We start from the raw sequence: 12,480 nt of genomic DNA on the forward strand, positions 1-12,480 counted from the left end.
CCCGTGAGCCGTGGCCGCTGAGCCTGCGTGTCCGGAGCCTGTGCTCCACAACGGGAGAGGCCACAACAGTGAGAGGCCCACGTACCACACACACACACACACACAAAAAAAAAAAAAAAAAAAAATTAAGGCTACCAGCAGCAGGCTCCTGGAGCTGTGCAGTGTGAGGAAGCGAGGCTTAATGGTAGAAGATGTGGCTTGGCCATGGGCTCAGCCACCAACTGCCTGTGAGACTTTGAGCAAGTAGTTTGAAGTATCCAAGCCTCAGTTTTCAAGCCTGAAGAATCAGAATGATTCTCTTGAGCATGGGATTGCTGTGGGGTTAATGAGGGAACCAGAGGTTAATCCTCTCTCCACTTTGGGGTCTGAACAACCTTCATGACAGGCAGAGGATGACTGGTGTGTCTGACTCATGTTCTTCTTCCCAGCACCCTGGAAAGCTCCCCACAGAGTTCCGATCAGGGTTCTGAGCAGGGGGAGAGCAGGGGCAGGCATGGCTTTTGGTTGTGGCCCTCTGGCAGCTATGCTGGAGCTCTGGTGCCCATTTCTTTCCTTAATTAGTACTGGCTCAGGGCCCCGGACGCAATAAAATATTGCTGAATGAACGAACGAATGAATGAATGGGAGAGGCTGAACTGCAGTGTGGGGTTTCAGGTGGCAGGTAGGCTCAGAAAGTGTGGTTTTCTGGCCACATTCCCTGTCTGTTGACCCCAAGGAGCAGGAGAGTAGAAAGCCGGCTGCACCTGCTGGCCACACACAACCAGATGCAGCATGAAGCCCCTGGATGCTCAGCAAGAGATTAAAAAAGACCTCTTCCTCTGATACAAGGAAAAGAGAAACTATATAACACGGCGATATAGCTGCCAGACTCCTCAGAGCAGGGCTTTGGGGTGGATCTGAGAACAGAACTTGGTACCTGCTGGGAGGATGCCCCAGTCGGACTGGCTCTCAGTCCAGCTCTGTGCACACCCCCGGGGGGGGGATTGCTGGCCCATCTGTGGCCTGAACATAAAGAGAGAGGGGGGCTGCAGCGGCTGCTGGGACATGTGGGGAAAAGAACGTTTGTGTCTGTGGCACTAGTGGGCCTGGTGTCTCCTTACTGATCCTTCATGCTTCAAAAGCAGTTCTGGTCTTGGGGGCACATTCAAGCCATGTCACTTTATCTTCCTTTCAAATGATGTTTCTTCAGACCGTGTGGCTGACAGCTGTCATCTGGCCAAGTGGCATGTGCTCCCCTCTTCTGAAACTGGAGTCTGTGAATCATTCAGCCTACTTTCCCTCAACCCGAGGCCCAGCCCTCCTCTGCCCTCAGAGCCCCTCCCCCGCCACAGCCAATCCACCAGTTTTATTTCCATGCCTTTTTGACAGACTGCTCATTTAATATTCTAACCTTTCCACCAGCAAGTCTACCTAACAATGTCCAGAACAAACCTGACAAGGTTCAACAGTTGAGTCTCTGTCCTCTCTTGTGCAGATTCTCATTCTGCGCGTCCCCGATCGACTCCACCTGCCCCCCTGCAGGCGATGGTCATTCCCCTCAGTGGGGACGTGCACGGGAGGGGTACCTTCAGGCCTGCCCACCTTCCAATAGCTTCTCTCCTGGTCTGCCATGGCGGTTGAAGTTCCCACCATGAATGCTATTCTTGTGGATTACAGCATTTGTCTCCAAAAAGCCTTAGTTATCATCTCAATTTCGAATATGAGGAGATGAAGGCTCTGGGTGCAGTGACTTGCTCAGACTCAAGATCAACCACTGGCAAGGCCAGAGCATGAACCCAGGCTATCTGCACCCAAACCCTGTGCTCCTCCCACACCATGGCACCGGGGAAGGAAGAGCAACTTGATTTTGCACAGCTCTAGTGCGGCATGTCTTGCTCTGATTTAGGCCGCTGAGCATTAAGAGAAAGGAAAGGAAATGTCACAGGGACGGGGTTGGAAGACCCTGCTATTGTAGCCCTTGGAACAGAGCCTGCCTCCTCTGGGTGGTTGCCTACCATTCTCTCAGGGGAGGTGAAGCAGCCCTTGGTTACAGGTGTAGTCAACTTTAAGAGTTGTCTCAGACATTGTCTCTACTGGATTTGGAGGCAACTGCTCCACTTAGGGCTAGATGCTTGGGCAAATGCTTTATATGCCTCCTCCACCCCCAGAAGCTGCTCTGATTTGCGTCGAGGCCTGAGTCAACCCCCAATACAGTAAGTCATCAGAAGTTGGACCCGTTGATGAGTTTAACTTATGACTTTGGGGAAGCGGGAAGTTGGTTTAGTTGAGTCCAGAATCTTAGAGTAGGCCTAATGCCCTAGGCCACTCCAGATGGTTCAGTTCTCAGAGGCCACCTGGGTCAGGAGCAAGGACTCCACTCAAGCCCGTGCCCTGACACCACCAGGTTTTGACCAAACCAGGCTTCCTCTTTGAGGGACAAGGTCAAAGTTAGGGGCTCTCCCTTTTCTAAACTGAGCTAGGGAGAGAGGGATTTGGGGATGGGAGAAACTTTTAAAGGAGTCTTTGCCCAGGACCTGGGTGCCACCTGCTGGCCATAATTTAGTTGTATTTATAGGGCCAAATCTGGGAGAGGAAAATTAAAAGGGCATCCTGCCCTCCCCATCATGATGAGGAATAAAGGAACTAGGACTCCCCCCCCCTCAGCAAGTGTGACTGAGAATCCTTGCAGAGACCCCCAAGTGTCTTGGATGAGTCCTCCTGAGCCAAAATGGACCTCAGCTGGGCCAGAGGGTAGCGTCACCTGAAAGAACGAGAGCCAGTCGCAAGTGGAGACAAAGCTCTGCTCCACACTATCAACTGCCCACTCACACCCACTTCCCCAAAAGCCCCACAGGAGGTAAAAAGCATAATTGGTGGTTCGACCCTGAGAGGAGCCATTTTTTTCCAGCTTTCTCCTTACAGGCACTGTTGGCTCTTTGGGGACCCTAGATTCAGACTAATCAAAGGTGTGGAAAATGCCCTTCCATCATCAGGCACAGACAGAGCTGGGGATTTCTGGCCAAGCTGAGAAGATCTGGGCATTTTTCTAGTACCTGTGTAGCTTTTGGTGACTCTTAGGGCCCTGATAGCAAGGTCTTTAGTTGTGTTCTGGAAGGGAGGCTGGAGATTTTTCATACTTACCAAGGAGGAAAATAGCCAACACTGTACCCCAGGGAGGTCGCAAAACACCCCAATATCCCAGCCTGTGCCATTGCAGTGCAGGCCAGGCAATCCCAGCCAAGCACATGCCTCAGATGAGGACTTTGGTTCTAATCCCTTGTTGTGCACCAGGAGGATTTTTTAAATTATATAGATATAAAATAAAATAACTGTAAAATATATACTTATACACACACATATATATAGATATAACACTAAATATATTATACAGTCAGCCCTCCATATTCGTGGGTTCCATAGTCATGAATTCAACCAACCATAGATGGAAGATATTTGAAAAAAAAATTCCAGAAAGTTCCAAAAAGTAAAACTTGAATTTGCCATGAACGAGCAACTACTTACATAGTGTTTACATTGTATTAGGTATTATAAATACTCTAGAGATGACTTAAAGTATACAGGAGGATGTGCATAGGTTATTTGCAAATACCATGCCATTTTACATAAGGGACTTGAGCATCCCCAGATTTTGGTATCCACGGTGGTCCTGGAACAAATCTCCCATGGACACTGAGAGCCAACTATACTATACATTATATATAAATAGATTGATATATATCATATGTAGTGTATCATATATAGTTATACATACTATATATGAATATGTACTACGTTATATATAAACATATTAATGTATATTTATATAGTGTATTATATATAATTGCATATATACTGTGTAATAATACACATGATGTGGTTATATATATTTAGAGAGGCTAGGGAACCGCAGGAATGCTGCCCTCAGGTTGGAAGACCCTTGAAGCTCAAATGATTTCGGTCAAAAACTGGAGGACAAGTTTAGACTAGGACCAGTGCCTCTGCTTTTCTTCAATAATCAGCACTTGAAACTCATACACAGTAAACAGGAAAAAAATCCCTAAAGTGGCTCAGGAATTCCCAGGGCCAACCTAAGACCACCCTACACCTCCCAGAACCACCCCTGACCAACCCAGGCTCTGTACCCCAGGAGCACAGGGACAGAGCAGCCCCCAAGACCTCATGGAGAAATGAGTCCCCAAGCCTGTGGTAGGCCAGTATCCAGAATGGCTTGTCCCCTCTGCACTCAGATCGCACAGGCCTCTGCAGACCCCCGAAGGCCTGGCAGGTTCTGACCATTCTTACTGGGGCCGTTCAAATCCATTCTCCAGCTAGCTGTGCATGCTCTCTCCTTCCTGACTTTCTGTAGCACCTACCGTTTTCACCACACTTTGGGGCATTTGGTTATACTGTTCTCCTGTGTGTTGGTCTCCCCAGTGAGACTATAAACTCCTTGATGACAGGGCAAATCTTTCTATTTCTCAGAGTCCCTAACTAAATACTCATCAAAATACAATGCACTTGCCTTGACCCTACCCATCTGCCTCTCTAATCAAGTCTGGTGTCCACGTGCTCCTGCCACGCCTGCTGAGGTTACTTTAGGTGAGTTCCCTGGAAATTAAGAAGCACTCTCCTAACTCTAGTCTCTGTGATTGTCATTCACTGAGAATTGATCTAGAACCCCAAAGTGAATGAAACAGCCTGGCCATTGAGTTTACAGTCAGGTGGAAGGGACAGACAGACACACAAGTGATTTCAAGAGAATGTGATCAACGCCATGATTGAGTAAGCTCAGGGTGACAGAGAGACACAGATGAAGGCCATGTCTCCCTGCACAAGGGCTCAGAGAACGTGTCTTGGAGGAGATGGAGCCCAAGCTGAGTCCAGAAGGTTGAGTGGGGGAGGGAGGGTCCCAGCCAGAAGGTGATAAAAGACAGTTCAGAAAGAGGAGGAAAGGTGAGGAGGGGGCTTCCCTGGTGGCGCAGTGGTTGAGAATCCGCCTGCCGATGCAGGGGACACGGGTTCGTGCCCCGGTCCGGGAAGATCCCACATGCCGCGGAGTGGCCGGGCCCGTGAGCCATGGCCGCTGAGCCTGCGCTTCCGGAGCCTGCGCTTGGCAAAGGGAGAGGCCGCAACGGTGAGAGGCCCGCATACCGGAAAAAAAAAAAAAAAAAGGTGAGGAGGTGTCACTCAGTCATTCAACAAATTTGCTGAATACCTTGCCTGTGACAGGCCTGGAAACACCACTACTGGCTTTGAGATGCTTACTGATGAGGAGGCAGGCATTTCAGCAAGTCCAGTGGTTAGTGCAAGGGTCAGGTTACAGGGCAGTGGCTCAAAACCACTGTGTAAGAGGGGACTCAAGTGGAGTCAAAATTACCCTCAGAAATCTCTGGAATTGTCAGCTCCTGAGTCCTTAGAAGCTTCCAAGATGATAATTTTTGTTGCTCTTGGCTTTTTGGCTCTGTCTGGCTTCCCTTTCCCTGGGCAGTGAAGGACAAGGTCTATTTTTAAAAGGAGGAAGGGCTAAGAATAAACAAGAGGGTTTCTTGATTTTTCTTCAAAAAATGTATTGAAGTTAAATGTGCATCTAGCGAGGTTCCATTATATATACTTGGGGTGGGGCCACAGGGCAGCACAGCCTAGCAGATACCAACCGAGCCTCTTCTCTAAAGCAGCTTCTCTAATTTAACTGTGCCTGTAGACCCTCTTGGTCAAGTGCAGTTTCTGACTCAGTAGATCTGGGGCGAGGCTCAAGAATTAGAATTTCTAACTTGAAATTTCTAACAAGCTGATGCCCATAGAGCACCAAAGCTGCTCCAGGGACCACAGTTTAAGAACCTCTAGAGCAGAGAATGAGTGGACTTTGGGGGTGGCGGCTGCATTCCAGGCAGAGGGTGAGTAGAGAGCTGCCCATGGCTCCAGTTGGGGGATCAAAGTAGAAGACAGGGCTGGAGAGGGAGGGCTCATTGAAGAGCTTCATAAGTGATGGGGAGGGGTCACATTATAAGAGCAGATGCCCACAGGGGACCGGGAAGTGGGCTGGGTGTATTCTTCCTTCAGGGAGACAATTTGCGTATTAAACCTAAATATTCTTCACTCCAGAAATATGTACTCTCACAATTCTTGAAATACGCAGTCCTATTTCTCCATTTATTATAAAGACCTAGTTACAAGAAATATTTCCCTCTCTCTTAACAGTGCAAGTCAGTAATAACAACTGACACGTGACCTCTGCGTGGGGATGGGGGGAGGGTAAGGAGGCGCTTACACCCACTGGCCGGGGGTGGGGGATGGGTGGCGTGGCCAGGGCTGCTTTCACATAGATTCTGACCGCAGCAGTGTCAGGGATGGACTATGGGGAGGGAGTGCCTGGGGGCTGGAAGGGCCCCTAGGAGGCTCCTTCGATCCTCGGCTGGAGAGAATGGATGCAAAAAACCTGAGGCAGAAGGAGGCGGGGCGAAGAGCAGGGCACCCTGGGAAGGCAGAGTAGCCAGACTCACTGAATGATGGGCTCTGAGAATGAGGGGGAGTAGGCTGTCTGGGACGACCCCACAGGTTTCCAGCATGGGTGACTGGGTGCCTGGTGGTGACATTCACTGGGATAACGAATACAAGAGCAGAAGCATGTATTGAGAGAAGTTTCTGGATAAGCGGAATTTAGGTGCCTGTGGATCGGCCAGTAGGCCACGGGGCTTATAGGGTCTGAAGTCAGAGCAGATGCGAAGATTAGTCGGCTTTCTAGAACCCAAATCTGGTCAAGTACTGTCTGCTTAAAATCCTCTAATGGCTTCCCTTGTTTAAACAGAGCCCAGACTCCTCCTCATGGTAACCAAAGCCCGTCGCTACCAGCCCCTTCCAGTCTCGTTGCGCCACACCCCAACACAAACACCTGCTCCCCAGGCCTGCTGAACAGCTCAGAGTCCCGGAAGAAGCCTTGCCTTTGTTCTTGATAGCCCTGGGGCCTGCACTGCCCTTCTACCCCGTCCCCTGTATGTTCAGAAAATCCCTACCCCTTTCAGGCTGCTCTGAAGTCTTCGCTGACGCTGACGCTGTCAAGCAGAAGAGATCCCTCCCCTTCTTTGTGCCTTCCCTGAACTTTGCACGTGCTGCTTTTTTTCCTGCCCTGTCACTCCCTGCTGTGGGGATTTGCCTGTCTGTAAACTCCTCGGAGGCAGAGACCACATCTGACTTCACCACTTCTTAGTGCAGGTCTAGCATATAGTAGACACTCACCAAATGTTTCAAGAGTGAATGAGTACCCCTTCTCCAAGAGGTAAACTGCTGGTCTGGAGGAAGATGCTTCTCGTTTCCCCAGAGACCCTCCAGCTCCCTCTCCTTTGGGCTCAAGAACAGCACAAGGCCCCCAGGGTCTTACCTTGCCTTTCTTCTTTCTTTGCAGCTGGGGTATGGCCGTCAATGTGTACTCCACGTCTGTGACCAGTGAGAATCTGAGTCGCCATGATATGCTCGCGTGGGTCAATGACTCCCTGCACCTCAACTATACCAAGATAGAGCAGCTCTGCTCAGGTGGGAGGCTGGGAATCGGGGGGAAGTGGGCCCTGCTGGGGGGGCAAAGGGGGGTAGGCAGGAGGCAGAACAGCCACAGCGGACAACGGAGCTTGTAACTGGGATTAAGGAGGAGCGCTGCAGAGCCCTCAACTAGCCAAAGTGTTTGGAGTTGGAGTAAGGAAATAGGGGTCTACGTGGGATGGAAAGAGTAAAAAGCAAAGAGCAGGGGCTTCCCTGGTGGCACAGTGGTTAAGAATCCGCCTGCCAATGCAGGGGGACACGGGTTGGAGCCCTGGTCCGGGAAGATCCCACATGCCGCGGAGCAACTAAGCCCGTGCACCACAACTACTGCGCCTGCGCTCTAGAGCCTGCGAGCCTCAACTACGGAGCCCGCGCGCCACAGCTACTGAAGCCTGTGCACCTAGAGCCCGTGCTCCGCAACAAGAGAAGCCACCGCAATGAGAAGCCCGTGCACCGCAACGAAGAGTAGCCCCCGCTCGCCGCAACTAGAGAAAGCCCGCGCGTACCAACAAAGACCCAATGCAGCCAAAAATAAATAAATAAAATAAATAAATTTATTAAAAAAAAAAAAAACAGCTTCCTAAGGAAAGGTTAGGTTACTCTGTTTAAAAAAAAAAAAAAAAGCGAAGAGCAGGAGAGGCACAGTAAAGGGCTGCAGAAGGGGAGCGGTAGTGGGGACAGGCAGTGAAGCCAGAGGTCACATGCACCAGGTCCAGCCTAGCCACTTCGGGGCGGGGGGGGGGTCCAAATCTCAGCTCTTCTTGTAGTGCAACCCTGGACAAGTCACCACACCTCTCTAGGTCTCAGTTTTCCCATCCGTGAATGGAGATGACAGCAGCTATCTAACCAGGGTTGCTGTTAGGATTAAAGCCCATACGTGCAGTGTTTGATATGGTGCGGGTACATAATTGCATCACTGTGTGGTAATTGCTCTCACTCTTGGGAAGTCTGGCCCCGGCTCTGGGAGCAAAGGGAGACAAGAGGAGACGGAGAGGTTTGGGGGAGTAGCCCCAGTTGGCCTGGGGAAGTGAAAACGAGCATCTTATGTTTCTCCACAGGGGCAGCTTACTGCCAGTTCATGGACATGCTCTTCCCTGGCTGTGTGCACTTGAGGAAGGTGAAGTTCCAGGCCAAGCTAGAGCACGAATATATTCACAACTTCAAGGTGCTGCAAGCAGCATTCAAGAAGATGGGTGTTGATAAAGTAGGTGCCTGCGCTCTGAGGGGCCCCGAGGAGCTGTGTGACCCTGGGAAAGAAGATGGCCCGCCAGCCAGGGCAGCAGGGGCTGTTGGGGTCAATCCAGTTCTCACGCCTCTCTCCACCCCGACTCTCCAGGGGAATGTTCCCCCAGCTCCAGGCTCAGTGGAAAACCCCACAACTTCTGACATCCCATCCTGATGACATTCCTGTCCCTTTCTCTTCTCTGGACCCGACACCCCAGCCCTTGAGCCTCAGTATATTGCTCCTATTAAGTTCCTCCTCTGTAGGGCCCAAGAAAAGTCTCTTGGCTCACTCTACTGCCTCAACGGCCCAGGACCCTGGTTCCAGCAGCCCTCACCCCACATGCAGGCACAGCACCAAGGGATGTCTCCCCACACACTTCCTCCTGTGCCTGGAGGAAAGGGCCTGCAGCCTACCCATCTGCTCTGGTGGCACGGGAGGGGGGCCAGGTGGAGAAGGTGGAGGATGCTGCAGCCCAGGGGCTGGCTTTCCTGAGAGCAGTGGCCCTCTCACAGAGAAAGGCAGCCCTGCAGCAGCAGGAGGTTAAAGTTCTCTGCTTATGTGGTCTATTTCAGATCATTCCTGTAGAGAAATTAGTGAAAGGAAAATTCCAAGATAATTTTGAGTTTATTCAGTGGTTTAAGAAATTCTTTGACGCAAACTATGATGGAAAGGATTACAACCCTCTGCTGGCGCGGCAGGGCCAGGACGTAGCACCACCTCCTAACCCAGGTGATCAGATCTTCAACAAATCCAAGAAACTCATTGGCACAGCAGGTAATGTGCCCGAGCTGGGGGAGGGAGTGTGGGGGGCCGGGCCGGAAGGGCTCTACAGCCAGGAGCAGCCCGTGGGCCACCGGCCCGGCCCTGCCAGCCTAGAGGAGACTGTTATCACGGAGTTCAGATGACGCCGCCTGCTGCCCGCTTAGACCAGGGGGAGTCACAGTAGGGAGGAGAGGGCTCCAGAGACTGCTACAAAAGGAGAGCCACCGGCACCAGCCAAGGTGGCAGCTGGTGATGGGAGGCCCTGGGGCACTTCCCTCTGTAGCCCGAGCTAACTCCTCTGCCTCGAGATGATGGGGCAGCCCCTGGCTTGGTTCCTCTGTCCAGGTCCATCCAGGCCAAGGGCCTGGGCCGGCACTACAGACACTTCTTGCCCCCTGCCCACTTGATTCCCCGGGGATGGGAGTTGGCCAAGCTTGACCATATCTTCCCCCATTTCCAAAATCCCACAGCCCTAAGTCCTCAAGAGATGAGTCTCTGGAAACGAGGCTTTGTCTGGGTTCCAGAGGAGAAGGGGAAAAAGCAACAGGGCCTTTGGGGGTTGGGAAGGTTGGCGAGAGAAGAGGAGCAGCCCCGCACGCGTCTGAACCCGTCATAGCAGAGCCGCTCCTCTGTGTGTGCTGCTGCCCGCCTGGGCCTGCCCCCACTCCCCTGCTTGCTTTGCATTAGAAGCTCTGTCCTGGGAGCCGCCATAGCTGGAAAATAAGTGGCCACAGCATGCCGGGTGTGCAGGGGAGGAGTGGGGTCCCTGAATCAGGCCCAGCAGAGGGCCCAGAGACCATCCTGAGGCAGGGGGCTCAGAGGGGCAGGGGCAGGCTTCTGCGGTCTCTTCCAGAAGTCACCCCCGAGGGAGGATGGCTGTGGGCTGGGGTATCCGTTAGCAAAGACCCAGCGAGACCCTGTGCCAGCTGCTTTTCCCCAGGCCCCAGCTGTCAGTACAGGAGGGCCCTCAACCCTCCAGCCCCGCTCCCCAAATTCGCCATCCCGGTTCCGTCCTCTCCCCCTCAGGCCAGCTCTCCTCCCTGCCTACACCTTACACTTTCTTTAGTTCCCTGTAGCCCCTGCTCTCCCAGGCTTGCCAGAGGGCTGCCCCGCTGCTGTGGTGTCACGTGTGGCCGTGGCTTGAGGCCTAGATGTAGATGCCCATCTTGAGAGGGAGAGGAGGGGAGGGCGTGAGTGCCTGCCTTTCGCATGGGCCTGCCCCGCAGTCACACCAGGCTGTCTCGTGCCACGTGAGCTGTGGGCTCACGCAGCCCCGATCTGACTTTTCTCCTCTGGGCAGTTCCACAGAGGACGTCCCCCACAGGCCCCAAAAATATGCAGACCTCCGGCCGGCTGAGCAACGTGGCTCCACCCTGCATCCTCCGGAAGAATCCTCCATCAGCCCGAAATGGTGGCCATGAGACCGATGCCCAGATTCTTGAACTCAACCAGCAGGTGAGTGGCGTGGACACTGGCAGCTGAGAAAGCCCCGCCACAAAAGCCAGGCCCCCGGGGCGTCAGGGCGGGAGGGGAGTCCGAGGCAGGGGTCTCTGGCTTGAACACCACCTTCTCCCCGAGCAGCTATTGGATTTGAAGCTGACAGTGGATGGGCTGGAGAAGGAGCGCGACTTCTACTTCAGCAAACTCCGAGACATTGAGCTCATCTGCCAGGAACACGAAAGTGAGAACAGCCCTGTCATCTCGGGCATCATCGGCATTCTCTACGCCACCGAGGTGAGTCCTGCCAGCGCCTGCTGAGCCTCCCGCATTCCCGCCGGGCCCTCAGACCAGAAGGGGCCTCGGAGAACGTGGGCCGATGAGGGCAGCCAGCTGAAGTCACCAGCCCAGGGTCTCACAGGACATGAGCAGGGGAAAGTAGGACAAGAACCTGGGCCCTGGCTCCCAAGCTACCCTCAGGAGTCCGCACCCTCAGCCCGCCTGCCTGACTCACCACCTCTCTCCCTCCCACCCTCCAGGAAGGATTTGCACCCCCGGAGGACGATGAGATCGAGGAACACCAACAGGAAGACCAGGACGAGTACTGAGGGGGGCTCCAGCCCTGGCTGACTGCACGGCTGCCGTGCCCCTCACCCCGCTCCCGTGCCCACATTATAATCCTTCCCTGACAGCCAGCTGGCCGGGTGCTTTGTGTTAGCGCCGTGGCCCCGGGGCACCTGGCGAGCAGGGTTCGGGGGTGGGGGGCAGGCGAGCAGGCAGAGGCCCCTCCTCCTGTGGCAGAGGCCCACTTGGGCGGGATCCCTGCCCACTCCCCACCCCTATTTATTTCCCTGGTCTCTGTGCTGTGTCGGCCAACACTTCCCAGGGGGCTGCTGCCACCCACCCCAGCCAGCCGCCTGCTCCCCTGACAGCCAGCAGCTGTATATTTGACAAAGTCATTGGTATATTTTTACTTACTGGATTTTCCTTGCACTTTACCTGTTCTTTTCCCAGGGCTGACAGCACGGGCTCCGGGGCAGCGTGTCTGGCTTGGCCTCCCTTCCCCGTTGCCAGGGCTGTGGCAGGACTCACCGATTCTTATTTATTTTGCCTTTTGACTTCCCAGTAGTTGAGGGAAAGGCTGATGTCAGGAGAGGGATAGGGTGACTGAGGAGGGGGTGCCTTAGGCCCCGGTGGTCAGGGGGAGTGAGGGGAGCACGTGAGGGATGAAAATGACCTCCTGGCACCAGGCTCGCCCACCCTCGGCCCCCTGCCCCCAGCACCGACGCCCAGCACTGCCCCGAGGTCCCTGAGGTCCCCGAGGCCACTCCCCCTGCAGCTTGGTTTATACCACACATTCTCTGCCTGGACCCTCCTGTACGTCTGCCTCCCCTCTGCCCGCCTCCCCAACCCCTGCCCCTCGGGCCACCCAGCCTGCATATGTGTTCACTTTTATTTAAATAAACTTGTGTGGTAAAAGTCCATACCATGTCTCCCTCAACTGAGCCACAGCCTGGCTCTCAGTGCTCTTCTCCTGAGCGACCCCG

The 12,480-nt window shown here is 53.5% G+C and overlaps 1 protein-coding gene across 2 annotated transcripts in view; it reads left to right on the forward strand.

Moving 5' to 3' along the window:
- Positions 1-12,417, forward strand: part of MAPRE3 (microtubule associated protein RP/EB family member 3) — a 51,719-nt gene extending 39,302 nt beyond the window's left edge. Inside the window, exons 2-7 of one of the 2 annotated variants that reach the window (XM_024118896.3) lie at positions 7,379-7,506; positions 8,568-8,713; positions 9,307-9,463; positions 10,797-10,951; positions 11,078-11,230; positions 11,473-12,417. In XM_024118896.3, coding sequence (XP_023974664.1) covers positions 7,386-7,506; positions 8,568-8,713; positions 9,307-9,463; positions 10,797-10,951; positions 11,078-11,230; positions 11,473-11,541 — 801 coding nt within the window. In that variant the 5' untranslated portion in view covers positions 7,379-7,385 and the 3' untranslated portion in view covers positions 11,542-12,417. Of the gene's footprint in view, positions 1-7,378; positions 7,507-8,567; positions 8,714-9,306; positions 9,509-10,796; positions 10,952-11,077; positions 11,231-11,472 lie in introns of both variants that reach the window. The other variant, XM_024118895.3, reaches the window with a different exon arrangement.
- Positions 12,418-12,480: the final 63 nt, after the last annotated feature.

The sequence above is a fragment of the Physeter macrocephalus genome, chromosome 12, assembly GCF_002837175.3.
Source record: "Physeter macrocephalus isolate SW-GA chromosome 12, ASM283717v5, whole genome shotgun sequence".
NCBI lineage: Eukaryota > Metazoa > Chordata > Mammalia > Artiodactyla > Physeteridae > Physeter > Physeter macrocephalus.